The sequence below is a fragment of the Parasteatoda tepidariorum genome, chromosome 5 (assembly GCF_982258835.1).
Source record: "Parasteatoda tepidariorum strain Cologne lab strain chromosome 5, Ptep-v5.0, whole genome shotgun sequence".
Taxonomy (NCBI): Eukaryota; Metazoa; Arthropoda; class Arachnida; order Araneae; family Theridiidae; genus Parasteatoda; species Parasteatoda tepidariorum.
This window is the reverse complement of record NC_141759.1, coordinates 63,833,354-63,858,838: the sequence shown is the minus strand read 5'-3', so window position 1 is coordinate 63,858,838 and position 25,485 is coordinate 63,833,354. Positions and strand designations below refer to the sequence as shown.

Here is a 25,485-nt window from a genome sequence, read left to right as displayed (position 1 = left end):
TTATTTTAGGGAGAGGGCGTATTTTTGGGGTTTCTCCATTTTTTTTTATTTTTTTAATATTTGCACGAGTTTTTTTTTTTTTTTTTTAAAGCATTTGCTATAGCTTCATTCTTTCTCACTCTCTCCCTTTTTTTCACTTTTTTTTTTTTTTTGACGGAAAAGCATTGTTTGACATAACTGCATAACATAACTGAAAAGTAAATTTAACGGAACAAATGGTTTTTATGCCACCCTCTCTAATATAAAATTATCAAATTGTATCGCATTTACCGAATTTTATCAATTTACCAAATTTTATCACAGTTTATAAAGCAAGATTTTATTATTAATTTCACCAAAATTATTACCAAAGGGCTTTGGTAAAAATGACTGAGACGTTTAGTGTTCCATAAAGCCAGACACACGGTAAAAGTTACCATATTCAGGTAGTTTGACCATTTTTTTTCAGTGCACTTTTCCAGTTTTCACACAGCACTTCAGTAATTTTTGTTCCGAAAGTGATTAAAAATGAGAAAAAACTTTCGATGGCGTTTTTAGTGTAAAGATTCAAAATAGAGACTTATTATGGTTTAATCACATGGTTTAACAATGCCCTGAGCACTCAGGTGGGTCGGGAAAAAAATAAAGATTTTAATTTTAGAACGCTTTAGTTCGGGAAAATTACCCATTCTAATGCTTTTTTATTAGTTTTGCGCTTGCTACAAATGAAAACATTTCTTGATAAAGGAATTTTTGTTAATACGTTACAATCCAATCATTAGATCATAAGTTATTAAGGATGTATGTCCTGATTACTCTGGTTGGTCGGGAAAAAATTATTATTTTAATTTCGGAACGCTTTAGTTCGGAAAAGTCATCCATTCTAATAAGAATTAAAACAACGCTAATTTTTATTAATATGTGTCAATCCAATCATTAGATCATAAGTTCTTAGGAATGTTGCTTTTTTATTAATTTTGCTCTTAGTACAAATGAAAACATTTCCTGATGCATAAAATTGTGTTTGAAAACGGTTGTTGGCAATGAAAATTGTTTGAAACACACGGGCGCGTGAAAGCCCATCGCTGAGATCATGCTGTCAAGGATGTCTTCGAAGTCATCATGTAGCGTCAGAAGCAGGGTAAACGCCTCGTCTCTCGAAACCAAAAATATCGCGTTCCTGACTCTAAATCGGGATATGTCCCCACCCTAACTAAAATCTTTTCGTGGACTAGTGCAATTTCATTTATGAGCGCTTTCATTCATTTGTGGCCCCTTATTTCTTCTTCACTAATTTCCTAATTTGGATATATACCTTGGAATACACTCTTTTTTTCATAAAGGTATGTTTGTTCGTTTGTTTGTATTTGTTCTCTGACTCATGGGCATTAATTTAGCATAATTAGAATTGGATTAGCTATACAACTTAGCATACCTGACAATAAGCATACTTTTATAAGCTTAAAATATTTACCCATTGTAAGATTTAATGTTGAGATTAAAGGTAGCTTTAATATAATAAACTCGTTTGTTGCTTAAAGAGTCTTAATACTCGTTATTTCTTTAACATTTTATGTATTTAGTTGAAATGCATATTTAAACTCACATCAAATGCATATTTAAACAAAACATAGCATATTTTAACTCACTATTATATTGTGTTCAAATTATTTTTCATTTTGTTGCCTTGAATACAATTTATTTCTTTTAGATTTTTTCTCCAATATAATTTCATTTAAATATAATTAGAATTGAATTAGGCATACAACTAAGCATACCTGACAATAAGCATACTTTTATAAGCTAAAAATATTTACCTACTGTAAGATTTGATGTTTAGATTAAAGGTAGCTCTTATATAAAAACTTGTTTGTAGCTTAAAGGGTCTTAATACTCGTTATTTCTTTAACATTTTATGCATTTAGTTGAAAGATGTTAAACATAGCGTATTTTAACTCATTATTATATTGTGTTCAAATTATTTTTCATTTTGTTGCCTTGAATATAATTTAATTCTTTCAGACTTTTTTCTCCATTTTAATTTTATTTAATTATAATTATAATTGGATTAGGCATACAACTAAGCGTACCTGACAATAAGCATAATTTTATAAGCTGAAAATATTTACCTACTGTAAGATTTAATGTTCAGATTTAAGGTAGCTCTTGTGTAGTAAACTCGTTTGTTGCTTAAAGAGTCTTAATACTCTGTTATTTCTTTAACATTTTATGTGTTCAGTTGAAATGCGTTAAACACAGCTTATTTTAACATACTATTATATTGTGTTGAAATTATTTTTCATTTAGTTGTCTTGAATCTAATTTAATTCTTTACAATTTTTTATCCATTTTAATTTAATTTAATTAGAATTAGAATTGGATTAGGTATTCAAACAACTAAGCATACCTGACAATGAGCATAATTTTATAAGCTTAAAATATTTACTTACTGTAAGATTTATTGTTCAGATTAAAGGTAGCTCTAATATGAAAAACTCGTTTGTTAGAGTCTTAATACTCGTTATTTCTTTAACATTTTATGTATTTAGTTGCAATGTGTTAAACATATCATATTTTATCGCAGAATTATATTGAGGTGAAATTATTTTTCACTTATTTGCCTTGAATCTAATTTAATTCCTTACAATTTTTCTCCATTTTAATTTTAAATATCCAATGTTTTAATGTTATGTTCAATTTATTAGGCGTGACCTACATTTAGCAAATGCTTTTGTTGTATAAAGAGCCATGGTAATTTTTATTTCAGAGACATTTTATCAATTTTGTTGAAATATGTGAAAAATAAAATTGTTTAATGTAATGTGTTGAAATTATTTTTAATTAATTTTCTGAATGAATATAATATAATTCTCTACGATTTTTTCTTCATTTAAAGTTTAAATGTCTTCATTTGATGTTCGAAATTATCAAGTCTAATCTATACGTCTCAAATGTTTTTGTTGTTTAAAGAGACTTCGAAATTTTTAGTTTAGTAACATTTTATTAATTTTATTGAAATATGCCAAAAGTAATAGTATAATATAATATTATATTGTATTGAAATAAATTTTCTTTTCGTTTTCCTCAAAATAATTTAAATTTTAATGTGCTATATTTTAATTTAATATCGAAATTAAGAAAAGCGTAGCTTATTTTCCTGAGATCAGAGTTTTAAATAATAAAATGTAACTTATGTAAATGAAAGTAAACTCATAAATAAGACATAAAATTTCGAAAAAAATTCCATTAATTGATCTTAACTATTTATTATTGCATAAAAAGATCTGTTTTAATTTTTAGCATTTTTTTTACATATTGTAGTATGTTTTGTAGTGTATTTTTTATCATGTTAATTATGAAAGAAAATTCACATTGTTCCAATAATTTGATATTTATATGCCATAAGACTGTATAAACGGTTACCTGAATCATATTTCTAACATTTCTTATAATTTTTCATTGAAATTAAAATTTCGACCAATGAGAGTAAAACCAGTTATATTTTTTCGTCGACAATCACTTTATAAATGCTTACAAATAATAAAAAAATAAATAAAAAATTATTAAGTAATAAAATTATATCAAATGTTGTCCAATCTATCTAACGCTGGATATCAAGAGGCAGAATGTAGAAACTTCTGTTGTAGCTTAAGGAGTCGTAATAATTTTCAATTTTTTGAATTTCATATATTTTCTTGAAATAAGATAAAAATAACATATTTCGAATCAATATTATATTGTATTGAAATAATATTACATTTAGTTTTCTTAAAAATAATTTAATCTATCGTAATCAATTCTCTGGTAAGTTTTAATGTTTTAATTTCTTGAATCAAATTTCTAATATTTCTTATAATTTTTCATTGAAATTAGAAGTAAGACAAGTTATATTTTTTTGTCGACAATCGATTTGTAAATGCATAGAAACAATAAAAAAATATTTTAGAAAAACATAAAGTAATATTTAACTAATAAAATTATATCAAATGCTGTTTAATATATCTGACACTAAATATCAAATAGCTAAATGTAGAAAATTCTTTTGTTGCTTAATGACTCGTAATAGTTCTTATCTTTTCAAATTTCATATATTTTGTATAAGTAAATTAAAAATAATATATTTTAAAGTAATATTATATGGTATTGGAATAATATTTCATTTAGTTTTCTTAAAAATAATTTAATGCTTCATAATCAATTCTCTGATAAAGATTTATTGTTCAATGTTTTTGTTTAATGATCATAAAAAGCTATAATGTTCAAATCATCAAAAGTATAACTTTTACTTTACAGTTGTTTTTGTTATATATCACATTGCAGTTATTTAAGTTACTGTTCTTATTAATTATTTTGCAAAACTCTGGGTTATTTTTTTTAGTATAATTTTTTTAGATTAACAGTTTACGTTTGTCTAATTATTTTCGTTAATTAATTTTTCTTGTCAATTCGTTAATTTATTAATTAAATAATTTTTAATTAGTTCGCTATTTTAATTAAATTAAAATTATTTTCTTTTTTTAAATTTTGTAAGTTGTTGCAGTTATAATTCCAAAATCTTTAATAATCTTTTCATCTTTAAGTTTTTGGGTTGTCAATTGTTCAATAATGTAAATTTTATATATATATATATATATATCGCACCCTTGCAAGAAAAGTGCCACAACTCGAAATATAGCAATTTTGAGGTTATGTCAATAAAAAATATGCATGAAGTGCCCCATGTATGACGCTCAAAAAGTGTCACATCTCTAACTCACAATTTATCCAGCTGAGGGCAGTTGTGACAGTTTTGAGTCTCATTCAGAATAAGGGTTATCGTATTCTTTAAGTTGGTTTTTCTCAAATGCTGCATTTTAGAGTTATGACATTTTTCTTGAACAATTTTCAAATAAAAATTTTTTCAAATGACTTCTGAAGAAACTATTACTAAACGATGTGGCTTTATGATTGAATCGTCACGAATCGAACGCGTTAGAAAGTAATTAATCGAAATTCGAACGTCGTTATAACATCGTAGTAAAAATATCAGAATTTGAAAAACCATGTGAAAAGGGCCGAAAAAATAATAAAAAAATATCAAACGACGTAAATTTACGATTAAATTGTCACAAATCGTTAAATTCGAAATTCGTGCATCGTAACAATGCATTAAGTGTGACGGGATTAATTTGGGAAACCAAGGGAAGCGAACGAAAAAACAATCGGAAAAAGCATGTAGATATTGTACATGTAGATTGGAAGTACATGGATTGGAAGTAGATATTGTACATGTGGATTGGAGACATGTAGATTGGAATAAAATATAGTGAATTATAAAGCTGAATGATTTCAGGAAAAAAAAATTTCACAAAAATATTTTCCATTTGTGACAAAAATTACTTTTTTTCACAAAAGTCGGCTCCGAAAGATAAAACCTGGTTCGTCCCCTGCCTATGACTACTGTTAGTTTTAATTTGAGCCCTTGAGAGGACGCTATACAGCAGGACGGTAGGTGGCAGGATATTCGGGCTAGGTACTTCGAAAAATATAGATTACATCAGTATATCAGGAGAAACCCTTCTTGCTAAGTTCTCGATTGCCAACAAAATTCAAATTTAAAGTTTAGTAAAAGTAAGTTTATGTAAGCCTCAGGTTTTTTATTTTATTATTATTTATTATTGTTATTCAATGCCCGCCTGCGAAATGACCTTTCTTCAAGACAGGCATCTGAAGGGCAAATTTGTTTGCCATTTTTTCAGGGGCACCATATTATGTGGGCCAACGTTGTTCCCATAGTAAGGACAGATAATACAGAGAATGAAAGAACATCCATGCCTTGCCCGGGATTCGAACCCTGAACCTTTTTGATGCAAGGCCAGTTCCCTGACCCCTTCACAGGCCGATCAGCAAGTAAGCCTAAAGTAAACCATGAAGTTTCAAATCCTGAAAAAAAACTATTCAAAATATCAAAATACTAACAAATAATTGTTGAATTAATTGTTGAATTCTCTCAACGTAATGTTGTTCTTGTTGACGTATACCTGTTTAGGCAGAGGGGGTGTGATTGTTCTTGTTTTTTAGTGGCGCCATCTATGGCCAAGAATTCGACTTCTGCCACACCATACGTCGCACCCGTTTATAGGGAGGACCCATTCATACATCCACAGATCGTAATTTTGACCTGAATCAGAGATCGATTGATCATCAATCCAGTACCCCCAGAGGAGGACTTTTGCGACTCGTATGGATGACTTTTGCGACTCGACAGATTTAACGTGCATTAGTCACTTTACTACACGGGGAGTCTCCGGCCGTCGGGGCTCGAACCCGCTAACTCTCGGATATGGGCCCATCGCCCTACCGACCAGGCTATCCCGGCCCCTCTCAACGTAATACTACCTTAATTTATATACATTTTAATATATTGATTTTTTTCAGCATTTGAGACTTCCTAATCTACGATAAACTTCAACTTCCTTTTTCCGTACTTAATAAACTTTTAAATTACCCCCCCCCCCCAAAAAAAAAAAAAGAGTGAGAGAAACAGAAAAATTGAAAGAGAATTGCCGAAAGGGTTTTTCCGCTCTATAATTTCCTCTAAACTATTTGCATAATTGTCGAATATTTCGTGCAAAATTATTATTTTCTTTGTGAATGCTTTTTCTCATGAAGTTGTAGGAATATATTATTATTATTATTATTATTATTATGCTATTTTTTGTTATTTTTATGTTATTTATTATGTTAGGATTATTTTGTGCAAAACTATTATTTTCTTTGCGAATGTTTTTTTCTCATGAAGTTGTAGGAATATATTACTATTATTATTATTATTAATATTATTATTATTATTGTTATTATTATTATTATGTGTGTGTGTTTTATTATTTGATACCACATTTATGCATTTCTTTTACTCATGTATTTTCTGACTTAATTTTTTTTTTTAGATTAAAATAACTTACCTTTAATAATGACTACTGACGTAGTAGTCGGGGTCCGATGGGATCCCGCTACACAAGGAGAAATGGATGAATTTGAATATGATGGGGGCAATAGTTCATCGCGACTTTTCGAACGATCTCGAATTCGAGTTTTAGCTGGTTCGTATTTCTTTTTTTAATTTTACCTCACTTTTTTAATTGAACTTTAATACACACATTTATACAGGGTTATTCATAATTCCCTCCGCCTGTAAACGCCATTTTTCTTTACTACAACTGGCTTCAGTGGTACATGTTACTGCCATCTACCTTCAACTGCTTAAATTAAAACTATAATAGTTTCGGAATAATATCATATGTTCTTTTTTGCCATATTCGTCTTCGTTTTTTTACTATAACGCTTCGAAACACCGGAGGGAATTATGAATAACCCTGTATAAATGTAAATTGATTTCAGTTATTTAAATTTTAATAAAATCTTAAATAATTTGCTTAAACCAATGTTTTTCAACCATATGTACTCGAAGGACCGGTAATATATTTCAGAGTTTCATAGCAGACCTGTAAGGTTAGTAATTTGCACTATTGGCACTTGACCAGTTTGTCTCCGATTATTCGCATATTCTCCACAGTTGAAAATATTTTGTGCCAAAAAAAATTTAAAATGTAATTAAAATTTATATTAATTCTACTACAAATATTAATATTCTACCACTGACAGGTGGTTGATTAACAATGGGGTAAAATATAAAGTAGCTTGATAAATTCATTTTACTTTTAATTCATTGCAATATACAACTTGCATTATAAATAAATTAAATATACTTTTCAAAATTAATTGATTTCTTTAGATTTTATAGCTAAATGTTAGTTAAAATGGAGCAACAGAATATTTTAAAAAGCTATTTCATGTTGAACCAATTGTATGCTCATTTTACGTTGTATCACGAAATATTTCATTTCTTATAGAAATTGCTCACAAAAAAGGTAATATTTCAGACTTTCGTTTATTTATTTATTTTTAATCAATATCACGAATTCTTTTTTTTTTATAAAACAATTAAGCATTGTGCCCTCTACCAATAAATTTTATTAGATTTCTAAGAACTTCATTTTCCAGATCTTTTCATAAATGCTTACTTATATGCAACATATGTATTCTTGCAATTTTCTTACATTTCAAATAAATTTCCTAAAATTTACAAAAATAAAACTCAATTAAAAACTCAATTTTTTTCTGTAAAATAGATTTAAAAAAATTTTAAATAAATAATCAAAATAAATAATTTAAATAAATAAATTAAAATAAATAATTTAAATAAATAAATTAAAATAAATAATTTAAATAAATAAATTAAAATAAATAATTTAAATAAATAAATTAAAATAAATAATTTAAATAAATAAATACCTTTAAATAAGTTTTTCTTTATGTGAATCTTAAAAATTTCATCAACTAAGATTTATAAATAACTTTTTGTGTTCAGAGCAATTAAAATTAAATTCGAGCGAAACATTACCATTTTAGAGTTATACATTACACAACTCCAACTGTAATACATAACTTTAATTAAATCATACCAAACAAACAAATGCAATAATTTAATAATGCACTTATACAATTAGTTGTATGGTTTAACAAGATTTATGAAATTGCATTAAACTTTGAAAGCATTAATAAGAAACACAGTTGCAGTTTAATGTTAACGAAACGAAAATAAATAATGAAAATTTGAACGTTTGCTTCTTAAACTTGCAAGGAGTTAAAAGGAAATGAGCAGCATTGTTTCCTGTCTGGGATTTTATTCTTCCTTTACCATAGGAAACGTTCCCATTTTGAGCATCTGTTTATATCCAATATGAGCTTTTAAAAACTAAGTTTAATCAATCTATTTGCAATTTAAAAATGAGTGACGATTTAGAAGACTTAATAAAGCAACTGCAAGGTACGTTTACTTTTATATATCGTATCAGTCGTGCATTGAAAGTTATGTATTTATCTAGGCTAGTTAGAAATGAATAAATTTGGGCGGGAAGAAAAAATGACTGCAAAGGAATGTATTATGTTTGATTTAATTATATTGTTTAAATTGTTTTGAAATAGTTTTATCAAATAATTGTTATTATCAAATTTTTTATCAATCTATTTAATGAGGGCAGAATGTTCATATGTATGTGTGTATGCATGTACCTAATACAAATCCGCAATTCTGAACCGATCCACAACGTATTTGGTATACATACTTTCGAAGACATGATTATGCGTATCATACATTAATACTTTTTCGTTAATTAAAGAGTGATTCTATAAACTCAAGTAATGGAAACTCAACAAGAAGTAATAAAGCAAATTTGTAGTTCTCTATTAAGCCATGGAGATATATATATATATATATATATATATATATATATATATATATATATATATATATATATATATATATATATATATATATATATATATATATATATATATATATATATATATATATATATATATATATATATATATATATATATATATATATATATATATATATATATATATATATATATATATATATATATATATATATATACCAGTAATATTTAATGCCACATTTAATTATGCGTCACTGGCGTCAATAATATTTTGGCAATTTTTTATATCTGATTGAAATAAGTACCGATATTAGATGGTTTGCCAAAAATGATTCTAAAAGTATTAGTGTCGTTAATAATTATTTTTGAGAATTACAATTTATTAATTTTGGTAGTAGGTACCAATTGAAAGAAAAAATAATATTTGTAACAAAATGCTAAATTAATGAAGAAAAAGTGCACAATAATAATTAATTACTATTATTATTATTGCTTTTTTCTTGAATGTAAAGAAAAATAAAAGTAATTAACACTTTAATATCTCTTATTAGATGAGAGAGAAAATGTTCAGAAGAAAACATTTTGTAAATGGGTTAATTCTCATCTCTTAAGAGCAAATTGTCGCATAACTGATTTGTATGCAGATATGCGAGATGGGAAACTGCTCATGAAGTTGCTTGAAATATTATCTGGTGAACGTATGGTGAGTATTATAATTGCTTTTTTAATCGATGTGTAGTTATAGTTTCTTTTAAAGACGGCTGGTACAACAGTTGTACCCTAAGTCTTTTTTGTAGTAAAAAGTATTTTCTAGATGAAGAGATATTAACTTTTTATGATACCATATTTGTTTTGTTTTCAACCAACTGTCTCTCAACGTGTCTCTTATATATCAAATACTGTATAAAAAAAAAAGACATAATGTAAATAAAACAATATTTAGGGTACAACTGTTGTACCAGCCGTCTCCAAATAGTTAATATAGATTTAGAAATTTTTTTAATATTCAAAGAATCATTTATTTTAATCAATAATAGAATAAATCATATTATAATATCATTGTTCACAGCATGAATTAAATTTTTAGTATATAATTTAAGGACAAGTAATTTTAATGAATTTGCCACATTGCTCTGTAAATTCCTCGGTCAAGAATGTGTTCAGCAAGTGTTTTGTAGTTTAATTTAATGATTTCAATAAAGCATTTTATTTTGATCATATACGTGAAGAGGGGGACTACGGCCCCTGGCATCTAAATAAAAGACTAGTCTAATCGACGACAAAGAACCCTAAGATTTTAAATCATTATCTGAAATAGTGTTGATGTTTTAAAAGTCACTACAAAGAGTATGAAGATACCAAACAAAGAGCTATCTAATACGTAGCCAATATTTTTAGTTTCTCAAAATATTTTTGCATTTGATACATAGTCTTAACGTCATAATTTTAAAATTGGATTACCTGACCACGTGTGATTCATAGAACTATTCAACCAACTATTTCATCAAATTTTTCAAATTCTCATTCTTTATGCTACCCATAGATTTTTTCCGATAATATATACTAAAAAAAATTTGAATTTTTAACAGGTTAATAGTTCACTAAAATTAATTATTTGACGAAGGATAAATATTGATTTAAAAACAAATTTTATAAAGATTTTGATCATTAAAATTTAAATATTCTTAGCATTTAGGGAAAAAAAATTTAAGAATATTTTGTTGCAAATAATAAATTTTTTATCTTAGAATAATTACCACTTACATTATATGAAGTGGAATGTAAAAATATCGGTTGATGCCTTTTTTAAATTGAATTAAATTGACTTCTTCCCTGCAATGATTACACTCAGGGCTAAAGAGAATAGAAGGGCTAGTTCACTCCGCTCTTAAACCTGAAGCTACGATTTCCCTCCTCACGACGTCACTGTGTCCACAGATCTCGGAGATGGCAAGCAAATGATAATATGATATTATGATAACTTTGCATCTTTCTCTTTGTAAAAATAAGTTAGACTTTTTCTGGTTATTAGCTTTCAAACTTTACGTAATTAACACATCATTTCCGTTCATAAACATAGTTCAAAAAAACTTTCTTGGCCATTATATTAAGAAAAATACCATTTTAAACTTATAAAAATGTTTTACTAGTTGGAGAAAATGACACTATAAATACTTTATTTTTAAAAGTTCAGTTTTAACTTTAATTATTAAGAAAAATGAAAGCATATATCGAGACTTTTTTTATCTACATATTCTTTTATAACAATAAGTTGAGTTAAATTTAGAATCCCTGATTTTAAAATATGCCGTTAATAGCAATTTGTTCATACTTAATCATTAGAAACATCAACCTTAAATGCTAATTACTGAAACAAAATAATAATTTAGGTTCATAATGACATTAGAAATTTTACAATGTTTATAGATATTTAAATTTACGATGATATAATTTATAGATATTTAAATTTAAGAGAATATAATTTTTAAAAAAAATCATAAATATTTAGAATAACAACATTAAAAAATATGTTATGAAATTAGGAGAATTCCAACCATATACTATATATTTTATTTATACTTTTTATTTACATTTTAATTTTCTTTGACTTTATCCATTTTTTAATTTTTTTCACCTGCCTTTCTTTTTGAAGTAACGAGGCGGTTTCTATTTAGATAATGAATTTTTACAAAAGTTCTTAACGACAGAATAAACGTATTGCTGCTTTATATTAACTGTGTCATTTCGAAATCCATTCTTTACATAGTTGTTCATTTACTTTAGGGAACACGCGGAAAATTATATTTTTTCCTTTTGTTTTTCTATCAAAATCGCGCAAACTGGCATTTCGATAATAGTTTTAAATTCTTGTAAATTCACTGCAAAAACTGAGGAAAGTCATTATAGAAAATAACAAATGTCTTAGAATATCTCGCAAACAGAAATGCTCCAATATTAGTTAGGGCTAGTAAGGCCGAACGCTGCGTTCTTGACGTAAAAGTGCGAGCTTTGCGCCAAAGTGACGTCACTAGAGAAAATCGGAGGATTGGCGCGGCGAGAGCTACTTCAAAGGAGTGAACCAGTCCTTCTATTCTCTTTAGCCCTGGATTACACTTCCCTTCTCTGAGGCATTTAACCATTATTCCTTTTCTGCTTTTAAGAGGATGCTATAGCGCGACAGAAACTTTACGTGACAAAATCTTTTTTACCTCCATAAGTAATTTAAAATGTATAAAAAGTGAGTTCAAGCAAACCTAGAGTAAGCCATGAAGTTTCAATTGCTGAAAAAAAAATTTCAAAATGTCAAAATGAAAACAAATTATTGAAAGAGAACTTCTCCATTGCGTAATCCTTAGTTATCTTCGTATAATTTGTCTTCATTCTGATATTTTAGAATTTTATTTTCAGTATTTGGAACTTTATGCAGTACGCTAGATTTGCCCGAATTAAATTTTTCTATGATTTTGAATTACAGATTGCCGACCGGTCTGTGTAGGGGTTAGGGAACTGGTTTTGCATCAGAAAGGTTCTAGGTTCAAATCCCGGGCAAGGCATGGATGTTCCTTCCTTCTCTGTACTATCCGTCCTTACTGTGGAAGCAATGTTGGCCCGCCTAATATGGTGCCCCTGAAAGAGTGGCCAACAAATCTGCCTTTCAGATGTCTGTATGACGCCCAGGTGGGTCATTCTTAAAGGTGGGCATTGGAATAAAAAAAAAATTAGATTGCTTATGAAGGTGAAAAAAGAATTTGCGTTGAAAAGTTTCTCCCGTGTTATAGCGTCCTCTAAGTGATTATCTCAAGTAACTTTCTTTAGTTAAGCAATTTTTAGTAAAAATGTTTCTTATATTTTCATGCAAGCAAATTATAGTTTTATATTTACATCTGAATCGTTTGTAGTAACATTAGAGAAAACTAATTTTTAGTTTAACAGAACTTGAAAATTAAACCAATAAAAAATATTTAAAAAACAACAACAAATTTTGTTTAGAATATTGCAGAACGAATTTTCAGTTTTTACCTTTTTATTCCATTCACTTCTTACAGCCAAGACCAACTAAAGGGAAAATGAGAATTCATTGCCTTGAAAACGTCGACAAAGCTCTTCAGTTTTTAAGGGATCAGCGAGTGCATCTAGAAAATCTAGGATCGCATGACGTTGTCGATGGCAATCCACGCCTCACCCTCGGTCTTATATGGACTATCATTTTACGTTTCCAGGTGAGTTTATATCAACAAGACAACGATCATGCGATTTTGATCTGATCAACGGAGTTGTTTGAAGAATTAACTACTCTGTTAAAAATTGCGGATCTAATGACTGTAAAAATACCGAACCTCAGGGGGCCGGCACTTTTTACCGTAAAATTCATTTTTACCGAAGCATGTTACAGAACAAACAATCTGATATACCGGAATTCTTACAGCAATAATTACCGTAAAACCACTGAATTACTCTGTAAAGAAATAAGATATAATATTTCAAGGTAAAAATGGATTTTGCGGTTGATGCACCAAAGTGCTGGTCGTAATTTGATTCGAAATTTTTTACTGAGTATGAATTAAAAAGTTTACATACTAAGCATTAATTTAGATCTACAAATGATACTGTTTATGATATTTAATCAATTCTTCATCACTGTTTATGTATTTTAAAGTGCAGTACGCGTTTTCATTGCTTTAAACAAAAATATTTAAACAATCATTTTAACTTTTAAGCAACTACTTTCTGTAAAAACAAATATTTAATCAAATGCATAAGCAAATCGCAAAAACAATATTTTGCTCATATTCTTCATTTTCAATAGTGAAAAGAAAGAAAACCCGTGCATTTTAAATTTGGGGTCTTGAAAAAAATTTCATAAACTATGTCCTTCACTATTAAAATAACCTGAGAAAAAGTTATTAGTTCCGAGAATTCATTGGTCGAAATTGTTCCGAATGGCCGAAATGGTGTAAAAAATTATGTACCTTACAATTTAAAATTTTTTCGATCATTATTATATAAAATAATGAAAGATAATGAATATTTACTCTAAGTTAGTTTTTGCCTGGGGGAATTATCTTTAGATAAACGAATTTTATAATTGTGTGCAAAAAGTTTTAAATTTGCTTAAAAAGTTCTTGAAATACGTAAAAAATAAAATTGACAATAAGGGGTTCAAAGTCCAAACTTTGAACCGCTCTCCTGATCAAACTATTGAAACAATATTTCCCAGATTGCGACTACCCCTGTTATTTTGAGTGTCAGAAATCCAAATCCGTCTCGAAAAAAGGTACGTTTAATTCAGAAATACTTTGTTTTTTTGTCTCTTTGCGTAACTTAAAACATCGTCGGCACTAATTAATTAGCATATTTGAGGTTATCCCCTCAAACCATTGAGATTGAGTCTCAGAACGTGAAGATCCGATCATTTGATCCAAAGTTATCAGGATAGTCTGATCGGACAGTAATTCAGAAAATATTTTTTTTTTCGCAAACTGTGCTACAGATTAAGGTGTGGCATAATACGAAAATATCTGTACGAAAAAGCTATTCGAATGGAAATAGTTCAACAATATAGGCGTAGTTAAAGTGATATTTCAACTAGAAAATCACGAATTTATTGACATCTTATTGTCGTTGTCAACATTTCATAATTATAACAAAAAAAAAATTTTTATCAAAAGTCACTGTACAATTTGATATTTTTTATATTATTTTTTTAATTTGCCACATTCAACTTCCAAATCTGCATTAAAAATTATTGAATTGAATCACTTAGGATTAGAAAGTTATTCATTCATTAAAACATTAAAAAAAATTGGTCTTTATCAGATTCAAGACATTACCATCGAAGAAGTGGACAATCAAGAAACAAAATCTGCGAAGGATGCATTGTTACTGTGGTGCCAAATGAAAACAGCTGGTTATCCTAATGTCAATGTCAGGAATTTCACTACCAGTTGGAGAGACGGCTTAGCATTTAATGCTTTGATTCACAAGCACAGGTACAGTATACTAATTTCCGTTCTTTATAGCCTTTTATTAAAACATAATGCAATATATTGATTTTCAATTCCGTCTAACTTTATCCTAAAGTATTCTATTCCTTAAAACCTTACCCAAGTCAAAATTCTTGATGGTCCCATTAAATCACTTTGATGGTATATGTTGGTTTCGATGCAATTTAGAATGGTCCAATATCATTTGATGGTCACCATCATCCAATATTTTCCATTATGCGTTCATGGTTTTTTATAAGCCAGCGAACTTCCTTCATCCCAAGATGGAAAATGATACTTTAATACTATGATGGTTAACCATCAAGAGAAGTTTGATTCTCCTGGACCAACAATCTGTGAGGATCTGTGATGGTCCATGATGGTTCCAACTATTCATTTCCATGATAGTTGAATGGGAATTCTTGTTGGTTCTCATGAATATACCATCAAAACAATTTGCCCATCATAAATCAGTCTGAATTCCAACATTGGGATGATGATTGTGTATGATCGTTCCAACATTTGATTTCTAAGAAACTATGATGGAAGTTTCTGATGGTTCAAAATGAACAAACCAAGTTGTTATTCTTATGTTGGACCATCATAAATCAGTCCAAATTCCTACATTATGGTGATTACTTATGTTGGTTATGTTATGTTGGTTATGGTGATTACCTATGTTGGTTACTGTCGAAAAATGTAATGATTCATGATGAAGTTATTGATGGTTATTATCAAGATTATGTTGGTCCATCAATGGAAACCATCAGAATTTTGACTTGGGTGTCCTAAGGTATATTACATTAATGTCTCCAATGCAGCTTTTCCATCAACAAAAGCTAAAATTCACAGTTAAAATATGTATGTACGATTTTAGTTGTGTAATGTGGATATTTATATTTTAATAATATCCTTATACAGGTTTTCTCTATAAATTGTATTAAAAAAAATTTTTTATAATGTATATTTTCTATCTGCTTCTGCTCTGTCAAACCTAGTTCGAATCTGTCCTAATATTCTCTTTGTGCTACGTGTATGTTTGATTTACAAACTAATTTTATTTTAAGAACCTCATGCTTAACTTTGACCTCATCCTTTTTGCTGTTATTTTCTTGTTCTGGTCAAAGTACATCATTAATTGAACAGGAATAAGTGTCTGTTCAAAACACTTACTTTTCTATTTCATTGAAAAATCCAAAAATTTACCTTTGATTCAAAAAATGCAATTACTACTGAATGTGATGTATTTTTATTCTAATAAAAAAATCTTTGTTTTATATTTTTACAAAAAAAAGTTTTTTCAAACGTCATATTATTATAATTTTGAACAGAAGATTAATTTTTTTACAGGCCCGATTTGGTACAATATGATAAACTATCTCGTTCCAATGCCATTTATAATTTGAATCATGCCTTTACTGTTGCTGAACAACGGTTGGGTTTAATGCCGCTGTTAGATGCTGAAGGTATTGTTTCGATTCAAGTTTTTTCCTTCTTTCTTTTAAATTAATTTTTAGTTTATAAATTTATTTTTCTTGTACTTTTAAGTTGAAATTATATTATATTAAAAGTGTGATAATATTTTTTTTCGATCTTCCATTAGATATATTTGTAGAATATCCTGATGAAAAATCAATAATTACATACGTCGTAACGTACTATCACTACTTCTCAAAAATGAAAGCTGAAACAGTGCAAGGCAGAAGAATTGGAAATGTAAGACAGAAATATTTTACTTTATTTTCTTATTGATGTCATATTTTAAAATTTTTGTAATGTAATATTAAATTATAGAAGAATTCAGAAAATAAAATATTCACATTTAAAACTTTTGTAAAACAAATATAATATAAGCCATACTGTGCAAAATACTATACAGTAACTTATGCTTGGTTATCTAGAATATTACAAAGAACATTCCATAAAATTTATAAGTTATTTTTTTACGAAGTGGCAACAATACGAAACTAAAAAATAAATGTGCGAGCAATATTTTTTAAAAGATTAGTAGAGTGTTCATACGTATTCTTACCGAAGCAGACGATTTTATTTTCGTGGTTTAGTATATGTTGAAAAAACTGTTTTTATTAGCATTACAAAAATGGAAGTGAGTGATTCGAAGTTAAAATACGAAATGCAATATGTCATGCAATTTCTTATATCGTTTGGTCTGGATTAAAATTTCACTTGGTTTATGCGATTTCCGGCTGTTTTGGACGTTAAAGGAGAAGCTTCATAGAAGAAAATTTAAATTACACGTTCTTTTATCTGTGCAGTGTTCCAAAACAGGCTTCTTTCCAAAAACAGGCTTCTTTACTCGTTTTGAAAAGCTGGTTGAATGACGGGTTCATTGCATATTATCCGAGGGAAGTTATTTTTAAACAGAATAGTTTATTTTTTTGCTAAATTTATTACTTGATTTTCTTATGGTTTTACTATCAGTTTTTATAGAACGCTCTTTGTATGATGAACAAAAGAAATTTTAATAAATGGGATATTTATCTTTATGATAAAATACGTAACACGAAAGATATAAATATAGGGCTTGAAGTTTTTGATATTATAAACATATATTCCATAATCATTTGTACGGGAAGTCATTGATGATGATCTTTGCATATAATGTCTGCTTTTCATTATCGATTTCTATTTGTGCTTATTAAGGGTTTTCCTATTTAAACAAATTTCTTTTATATTAAAACGAGAGTAAATTGTATTTTTAATTATTTAGCTAAAACAGTATATTTTTCTATGTTACTTAAAATTGTTATTGCTTCAAATTAAAACATACACATTAAATTATACATATACGCAATTTAATAAAAGATTCGTGAGCTTTCAAATTTACATAGCTTACAAACTAACGCGACTGCTACAACCTGCGATTCCAAAACCTTTTAGCCAAAGCTTTTTAGATAATAAAAAAAAATTTGTAAAAAAAATTAATTAAAGAAGAATTAGAAAACTAATCTAATTAATAGAATCTATTGCTTACAAGTAGTTTTTTTTTTCTCATTTAAAATTTTTTTTTTCATTTTAATAAGACATACGCACATATCTTTGGCATTAAACTATTTCCCGGAAATAGTTTGTGTAACTTTGGCGAAATTTCAAAGCTAATTATAGAGTTTTCTTACGGATATTATGCTTTTTAGTTAGTTATAGCATTTAAATATTTTAATTTTCTTACGTTTATTTATGAATATATTTTATCTAAAAAATAAACTTGAGTGAGTAAAATAAATATAATATAACCGAGGTATTGATAATGTAGCATTTACTACTTGCATTTTGACAAAGAAATATGGTTTTACTTTATAGGTTGTAGGTCAAGCTATGCAAAATGAAAACATGATTCATGAGTATGAGACTTTAACCTCAAATCTTCTGAAATGGATTAAACAAACTATAATTGCTCTATCAGACAGAAAATTTGCTAATTCTTTATTTGGAGTGCAACAACAACTGCAAGCTTTCAGTTCCTATAGAACTGTAGAAAAGCCACCTAAGTAAGATTTCGTGATTTTATTTTACCAGTGCTCTTTTTTATGTTTTACTTAACGAGTGCATTTACTTACACTATAGATTACATTAAATGGTAACTTAATAAAACTGAAAAACGCAAACAAGAAATTAAAAAATGTACATTATCTACAGTGACGTAACTAAAATACATAAAACAACTAAAAATAACAACAGTTAAAATTTATGTAATATTGTAACAATAATTTTTTATGTTGTAAATACACATATGCCTTTTTTTATCTAGACAGAGTTCCTCTTAATAATATTCAAATCGAATTTTGATGACATTCGAATTTGATGATTGGAATTTGCGGACTACTTTTTTTCTATCCGAGGACAATTTTTAACAATTATTAGAAACCATTTTTTTCCTTTTTTTAAGATTTTAAATAAAAAGAAATTGATTTTCTTCTTGATTTCTATATCTTATTTTTCTCTCTTTTTTTCTTCTTCCTCTCCTAATTTTTTATCCTAATTGGTTTCGAGTTTTTTGCATAGTAAAATCTTTTTAATTTTCAGTATTTCTTGTAATGTTATTCTTATATGGAACTTAGGCTCCAAATAGAATTTCTCGTTTAATTATTACATATTTTTTCTGCTTAAAGGTATTATTTTTTATGCTTTTAAGAACATTTATAAAAATTTTAAGGGTATTAAAATACAGGCCTTAGTGATTATGAATATGTTTTTCAATTCTTTAAACAGTAAGGAATTAAGTACTTTTTACAGTGCAATTTTATAACATAATCTAATAAATGATTTAAAATTGAAAGGAAATTTTTCTTTAGTTAAACAAAATTTCCCAGTTCTATGAAGAAAATGAAGGGAATTTCTGAGGATAAAAAGTGTTTTGTTATCAGCATAAATATTTTTTTTTAATTTTTAAATCTTGCATTAAAATTTAATTTGATTTCAATTTATTAAATTGAAACAATCCTTACTTATATGTTTAAAATTTTAAAACTTAAGATGATCTTTTTAATGGTTCTAAAATTTTTATTATTCTTGATGGAATCCGTTTGAAATAAACTACGTTAAGTTAACTTTAAAACATGTGATTTTCATTTTTTTATTTCTAAAAAAAATATCATTTTTAATTTAAATAAAGCTATTAGAATAAACATTTGAACTACTGATATTTAAATAACTCTTGTAATATTTCAAAAAATGTAATTCTATTTTTTTGTGTTGAAAATTATTTGATTTTAAGTTTTAAACAAATCACTCTAATCGTTGATTTAACAAAATTATTCTTATTTAAGTTTAAACAGTTAACTGATCATTCGTTTATAAATTAACTCTGATTGTTATTCCAAAAAATATCATTATAATTCTTGATTTAAATATTCTGATTAAGATGATTCTAAGTTCTTCTTAAGTTGATTGATTCTAAGTTGATTAAGTATTCTGATCATTTTTTGAAAAAATATCCAATATCTATTTAAAATTTAAATAGTCTGCTTTTATGGTCATCTTGAAAAAATTATTCTAATCGTAATTTTAAAAAATTATTCTAATTACCTGATCATTAGTTGGAAGTTTAAATTCTTCCTAAAATTTTTAGCTTTAAAAATTATTTGGATCGTTAGTTTAAAAATGATCCTATTCGATATTTTAAAAAATTACCCCAATATCTTTTTTCGAAAAATGACCTTAGCAATTATTTGAAATTTAAGTAATTTCTCAAATTGATAGTGTAAATTATTTTGATCTTTAGTTTAAAAATTATTCTACTCATTATTTAAAAAAATTACTCTAATAATTACTTCGAAAAATTACCAGATCATAAGTTAAATTAATAGATTATAAGTTTAAATAAGTTCTCAAAGACCGTTAGCTCAAAAGAAAAAATTTATTCTAATCATTAATTTAAAAAATTATCATTGGCTTGATTTTTTTCTTAATTTAATAAATTTCTTTTGCATAGATTTGCTGAGAAAGGAAATTTGGAAATTTTACTGTTTACTATTCAGAGCCGCATGAGAACAAACAGTCAGAGAATGTATTTTCCACCAGAAGGAAAAATGATAGCAGACATCAACAAAGCATGGGAAAATCTAGAAAAAGCAGAACATGAAAGGGAATTAGCTTTGAGAGAAGAACTTATAAGGTAATTTTAGAATAATAATTTCTTCGTTTTATTTTATTTTTTTAATTTATTTTTTGCATATTTTTCTTAATATAGTAGAACTTCGATCGATCGTTTCTCGTGGGTTCATTAACGTAAAAACATTGACGCAAAATGCAAATGCTGCAAAAGGAATATTAATAAACACATTTATTTAATTAAAATATTTGGAAATTTTAGCTTGAACAAGCACTTTTCTTCTCAGCGCAAACAATGAATGTTTGACATTTGTAAAAGATTGTTGCACATTTTCTGTGAGTTCGCGTGAATACAGAAAGTTTCTTATTTTTTTCAAAAACTTCGAAGTATTCCGCATATGTGGTTAATGATTGATTCCGCTTCGCCGTCATCATCGGTTTTTCAGCTCCTGCAACCAATTTCTGAACCCACGACACTTTAAGTTTCGGTATTTTCATCAACTGATGCATAGAATACAAACATGTGGACAAAGAAAAAACGCAGATTAGGATATTTTAAATTTTATTTTAGCAAAGATTCAAGAGTCCTGATTAACCTTATTTAATTCTTCGTCCAAAACTAATATATTCTTTTTTAATTTCAGGCAAGAGAAGCTTGAACAACTAGCTGCCAGATTCGATCGCAAGTCCGGTATGCGTGAAGCATGGTTAAGTGAAAACCAACGTCTAGTTTCACAAGATAATTTTGGCTTTGATCTTCCATCTGTTGAAGCGGCCGCCAAGAAGCACGAAGCCATTGAAACTGACATATATGCTTATGAAGAAAGAGTCCAAGCTGTTGTTGCTGTTGCTCAAGAATTAGAAGCTGAAAATTACCATGATATTTCCAGAATACAAGCAAGGTTTGTTCAAATTGCTTTAATATACATGTATAATATAATATAATATAATATAATATAATATAATATAATATAATATAATATAATATAATATAATATAATATAATATAATATAATATAATATAATATAATATAATATAATATAATATAATATAATATAATATAATATAATATAATATAATATAATTGTTTTATTTAAAAATATATAAATCAAATTGCTTTAATCTATATATTTTATTTTATTATAACTCATTAAAATCTATATTAAAATATTGTAAAAGTATAAAAACCACTTCCAATCCATTAACCATATGACCAAAATGCAGAATCTTGTGTCAATCTTATTGCAATAGTAATTATATCATAGATTATGAAGTATCATGCTTTATTTTAAATATCTGTTAGTCATTAAAATAAAATCTGCAACGAGGAATTCAATTAAAAAATATAATAAGAATAATAAATAACTGCAATTTAAAATATATTCTGTACTTTTATATTTAAAAGTAAACATTTTAAAAAATAACAGAGAAAATGTATAAAGAAACTATAGATCGATTTGCTGTAATTATAGAGACTACAACATTGTGTTTCTCTCGCATTATTTATGAACCACAATAACTCAAAAATTATGTAGTGCATAAAAAGTACCAGTATGGTAAGGTACTATTCTTAGCTTGTGATCTATTGAACACAATTTTCTTCAAAAAAGAAAAAATGGGCTCTATCATTCCATCATGTTTGAAGGATATCAGTATTATGTGGTTAAGTTCCCTATGATTTTTAAAAACTCCCTATGGTAAATCCGATGCCTATATTTTTTTAACGTAAAATTCTTTAAAATGCCTTTTAAATTTACAATTTCTTTATTCTTTATTCAATATTCTTTAAATTCAATATTCAATATTTTTCAATATTCAATATTCTTTAAATTTGCAAGTTTTAAAAACACTTAAGCCAATACTTTATCAAAAAATTAAGCTCACTGGCACAAAATTTTTATACTAAAGAATTTTCATTATTATTTGACTCCAGCTCAAAACACATGCCAACGGTTCTTAGGTGAATAACTGCCAAAATACTTACCTTACCGATATTTGATTTCAAAACAAAATACATTTTCGTAATATATTGATTTTTTTTTCTACTTTCTGTGAAACACAATAACTTAAAAGTTTAAATTTATATGCTTTTTTTGGCAGACGTGACAATGTTTTAAGATTGTGGAATTATCTACTAGAACTCCTGAGAGCTCGTCGCTCAAGACTTGAAGATTCTTTGACTTTGCAGCAAACGTTCCAAGAAATGATTTATATATTAGACACCATGGAGGAATTAAAGGTATGCTGAAAAAAAATATTTTTTAAAATTATTTCTCAATATTATTTAGTTAAGTTCCTTATCGGTCTTAATTTGCATTTCTTTTTGTATTATTTTCTTTAATTAAAAACAGAGGTACCATAAAAGATATTATTTTTATTTGTTTCAAAAATATCCAACATCGCACTACTATAAAAAAAATCTGTTCCTTAGTCTTTGCTTTAAGTACACACTATATTGTAATAATTGAAAAATAAATTTGCCTTACATTAATGCTTATTTCGTGGTTATTTTCTATTAATAAAATTAACATAATAAATTAGACAAAATAAAATGATTGAAAATTGATATATACAGGAAACGCATTAACGCATAAATCTTCCAACGACGGCATGCTTGAAATACGTTACAAAGTAGCGCATTAAAGTCGCAAATTGATATTTAAGCTAGCTAAAAACGAAAATGTTACCAAAATATGGTAAATCACTAATGAAAGAAAATTTAAAAGCATCAAAATCTTTTTGATTACTGAAAGAAATATAGAGGAGTTAAAAAATTATCGCTGGAAACATAACTTTTTTTTATGTTATTCCTCTAGCTTGTCACATTTATGTTTATTATTTGGTTTTATATTATTCTTCTTCATATTTACTTTTTCTTTTCATCTCATATGATAATTTATGTTATTATTATAATTATTAAAGGGAAGACTACTGACTGAGGATTCTGGAAAACATCTGATGGGGGTTGTCGATTTATTACAAAAGCACAGTCTAATAGAAGCAGATATTAATGTGCTCGGTGAAAACGTTAAAGCCCTCATACAACATTTACAGACATTTGTTGATAACAGTGGCACAGGTAACGTATTAACAGTTATATTATCATTAATTTTGTAAAACATCCAATGAACTGATTCTGATTTTGATATAGAACTTCTATTCTTGGCGTTTTTATAAAAATATATTTCTATCATTTAATCTCAAAGCTGTATAATATATTAAAATAACCGTGTATATATTAAAAGTGTATGAATATTTTGCAGACAAATACTTTTTATCGAAAAGTAAGTCTTCTACTATAAGTCAGTAAGTTATTAATTTTAACATAAAAGTGTTTATGGGATTTCAGTATTAAACAAATCTGCATGTAAAATAAGCCCCGATGCTGATTTCTTTTCCTTCTTCTTAATACAATTTTGATTTATAGTTTTTAACAGTTAACTTCACTGAAATAATGCATACTTCGATATAAAACTTCTTATGTTAGTGTTTTCATGAAAAAAAATGCGTGGATCATTTTGTGCAACACTGCAAAAAACTTAGGTGTTTAGTTACCATCTTTTTTGGTGATGAGGTAAACTAAAAATTTTTACAGAGCATGTAGTCACATTTTTTAATTACTTTTCCGTTGTTATAATTTAATTTATTAATTATTTAACTAATTTATTTATTTATTTATTTACTTATTTATTTATTTATTAACTTATTTTTCATTAATTTATTTATTTGTTAACTTTTTGTTTTTTTATTTACAACACTGATTTCCATGCGCATTAGAATCATTTCAATGGCTTGCAAAAACATTTCGTTTAAAAAACATTTACAATAATAGTAATATATTTGCTCTAATTCTTTCAAACAATTGCTATTTTGTCAATTTTATGTAATTTTTACTACGATAACTACTGTTCTATACTTAAAATTGTATTTAGTTCACTTCAACTCCAAAAATGATGGCTTTTATAGATCAAATTTTTTTACAGTATCAAATGTTAGACTATATCATTGACATTATATATATATATATATATATATATATATATATATATATATATATATATATATATATATATATATATATATATATATATATATATATATATATATATCGTATCAAATCGTTCGTAACGTATCAAATGTTTCCAGGCGGCTACACGGCTTAACCATTAAAACAATTTTAGTTGCCTGTAACAATCTAGCTGGAGTAGATAACAATTTCAATCGTTCGTAACGTATCAAATGTTTCCAGGAGGCTACACGGCTTACCCATTAAAACAATTTTAGTTGCCTGTAACAATTTAGCTGGAGTAGATAACAATTTCAATCGTTCGTAACGTATCAAATGTTTCCAGGCGGCTACACGGCTTGTGATCCCCAATATATCACAGAGAGGATCCAACAATTAGAATCGGCTTACATAGAATTGGTTCAGCTGGCTTCAGACAGACACAACCACCTCATTGAATCTCGTAAATTGTGGCAGTTCTTCTGGGATATGGCTGAAGAGGAGGCTTGGATCAAGGAGAAGGAGAGAATATTGTCATCAGGAGATATTGGCCACGATCTCACGGCAATTCATCTTCTCATCAGCAAAAATAAGGTAAGGCTGTATCTTAAACCAGTTTTAACTTTTTTTCAATTGTTAAAATTCGAATAACATAGTATT

The 25,485-nt window shown here is 27.2% G+C and overlaps 1 protein-coding gene across 3 annotated transcripts in view; it reads left to right on the top strand.

Annotated features, from left to right (window-relative positions):
* The first annotated feature begins 1,086 nt into the window (after positions 1-1,086).
* LOC107438918 (spectrin beta chain) overlaps positions 1,087-25,485 on the top strand; it is a 98,641-nt gene continuing 74,242 nt past the window's right edge. For 2 of the 3 annotated variants that reach the window (XM_087164091.1, XM_087164089.1), the window contains exons 1-13: positions 1,087-1,322; positions 6,909-7,061; positions 9,815-9,966; positions 13,310-13,483; positions 15,081-15,253; positions 16,598-16,713; positions 16,851-16,963; positions 18,569-18,756; positions 20,700-20,882; positions 21,463-21,720; positions 22,920-23,058; positions 23,742-23,898; positions 25,172-25,419. In XM_087164091.1, the coding sequence (XP_087020217.1) occupies positions 6,932-7,061; positions 9,815-9,966; positions 13,310-13,483; positions 15,081-15,253; positions 16,598-16,713; positions 16,851-16,963; positions 18,569-18,756; positions 20,700-20,882; positions 21,463-21,720; positions 22,920-23,058; positions 23,742-23,898; positions 25,172-25,419 (2,031 nt within the window). In that variant the 5' untranslated portion in view covers positions 1,087-1,322; positions 6,909-6,931. Of the gene's footprint in view, positions 1,323-6,908; positions 7,062-8,694; positions 8,849-9,814; positions 9,967-13,309; positions 13,484-15,080; positions 15,254-16,597; positions 16,714-16,850; positions 16,964-18,568; positions 18,757-20,699; positions 20,883-21,462; positions 21,721-22,919; positions 23,059-23,741; positions 23,899-25,171; positions 25,420-25,485 lie in introns of those variants that run through there. The other variant, XM_087164090.1, reaches the window with a different exon arrangement.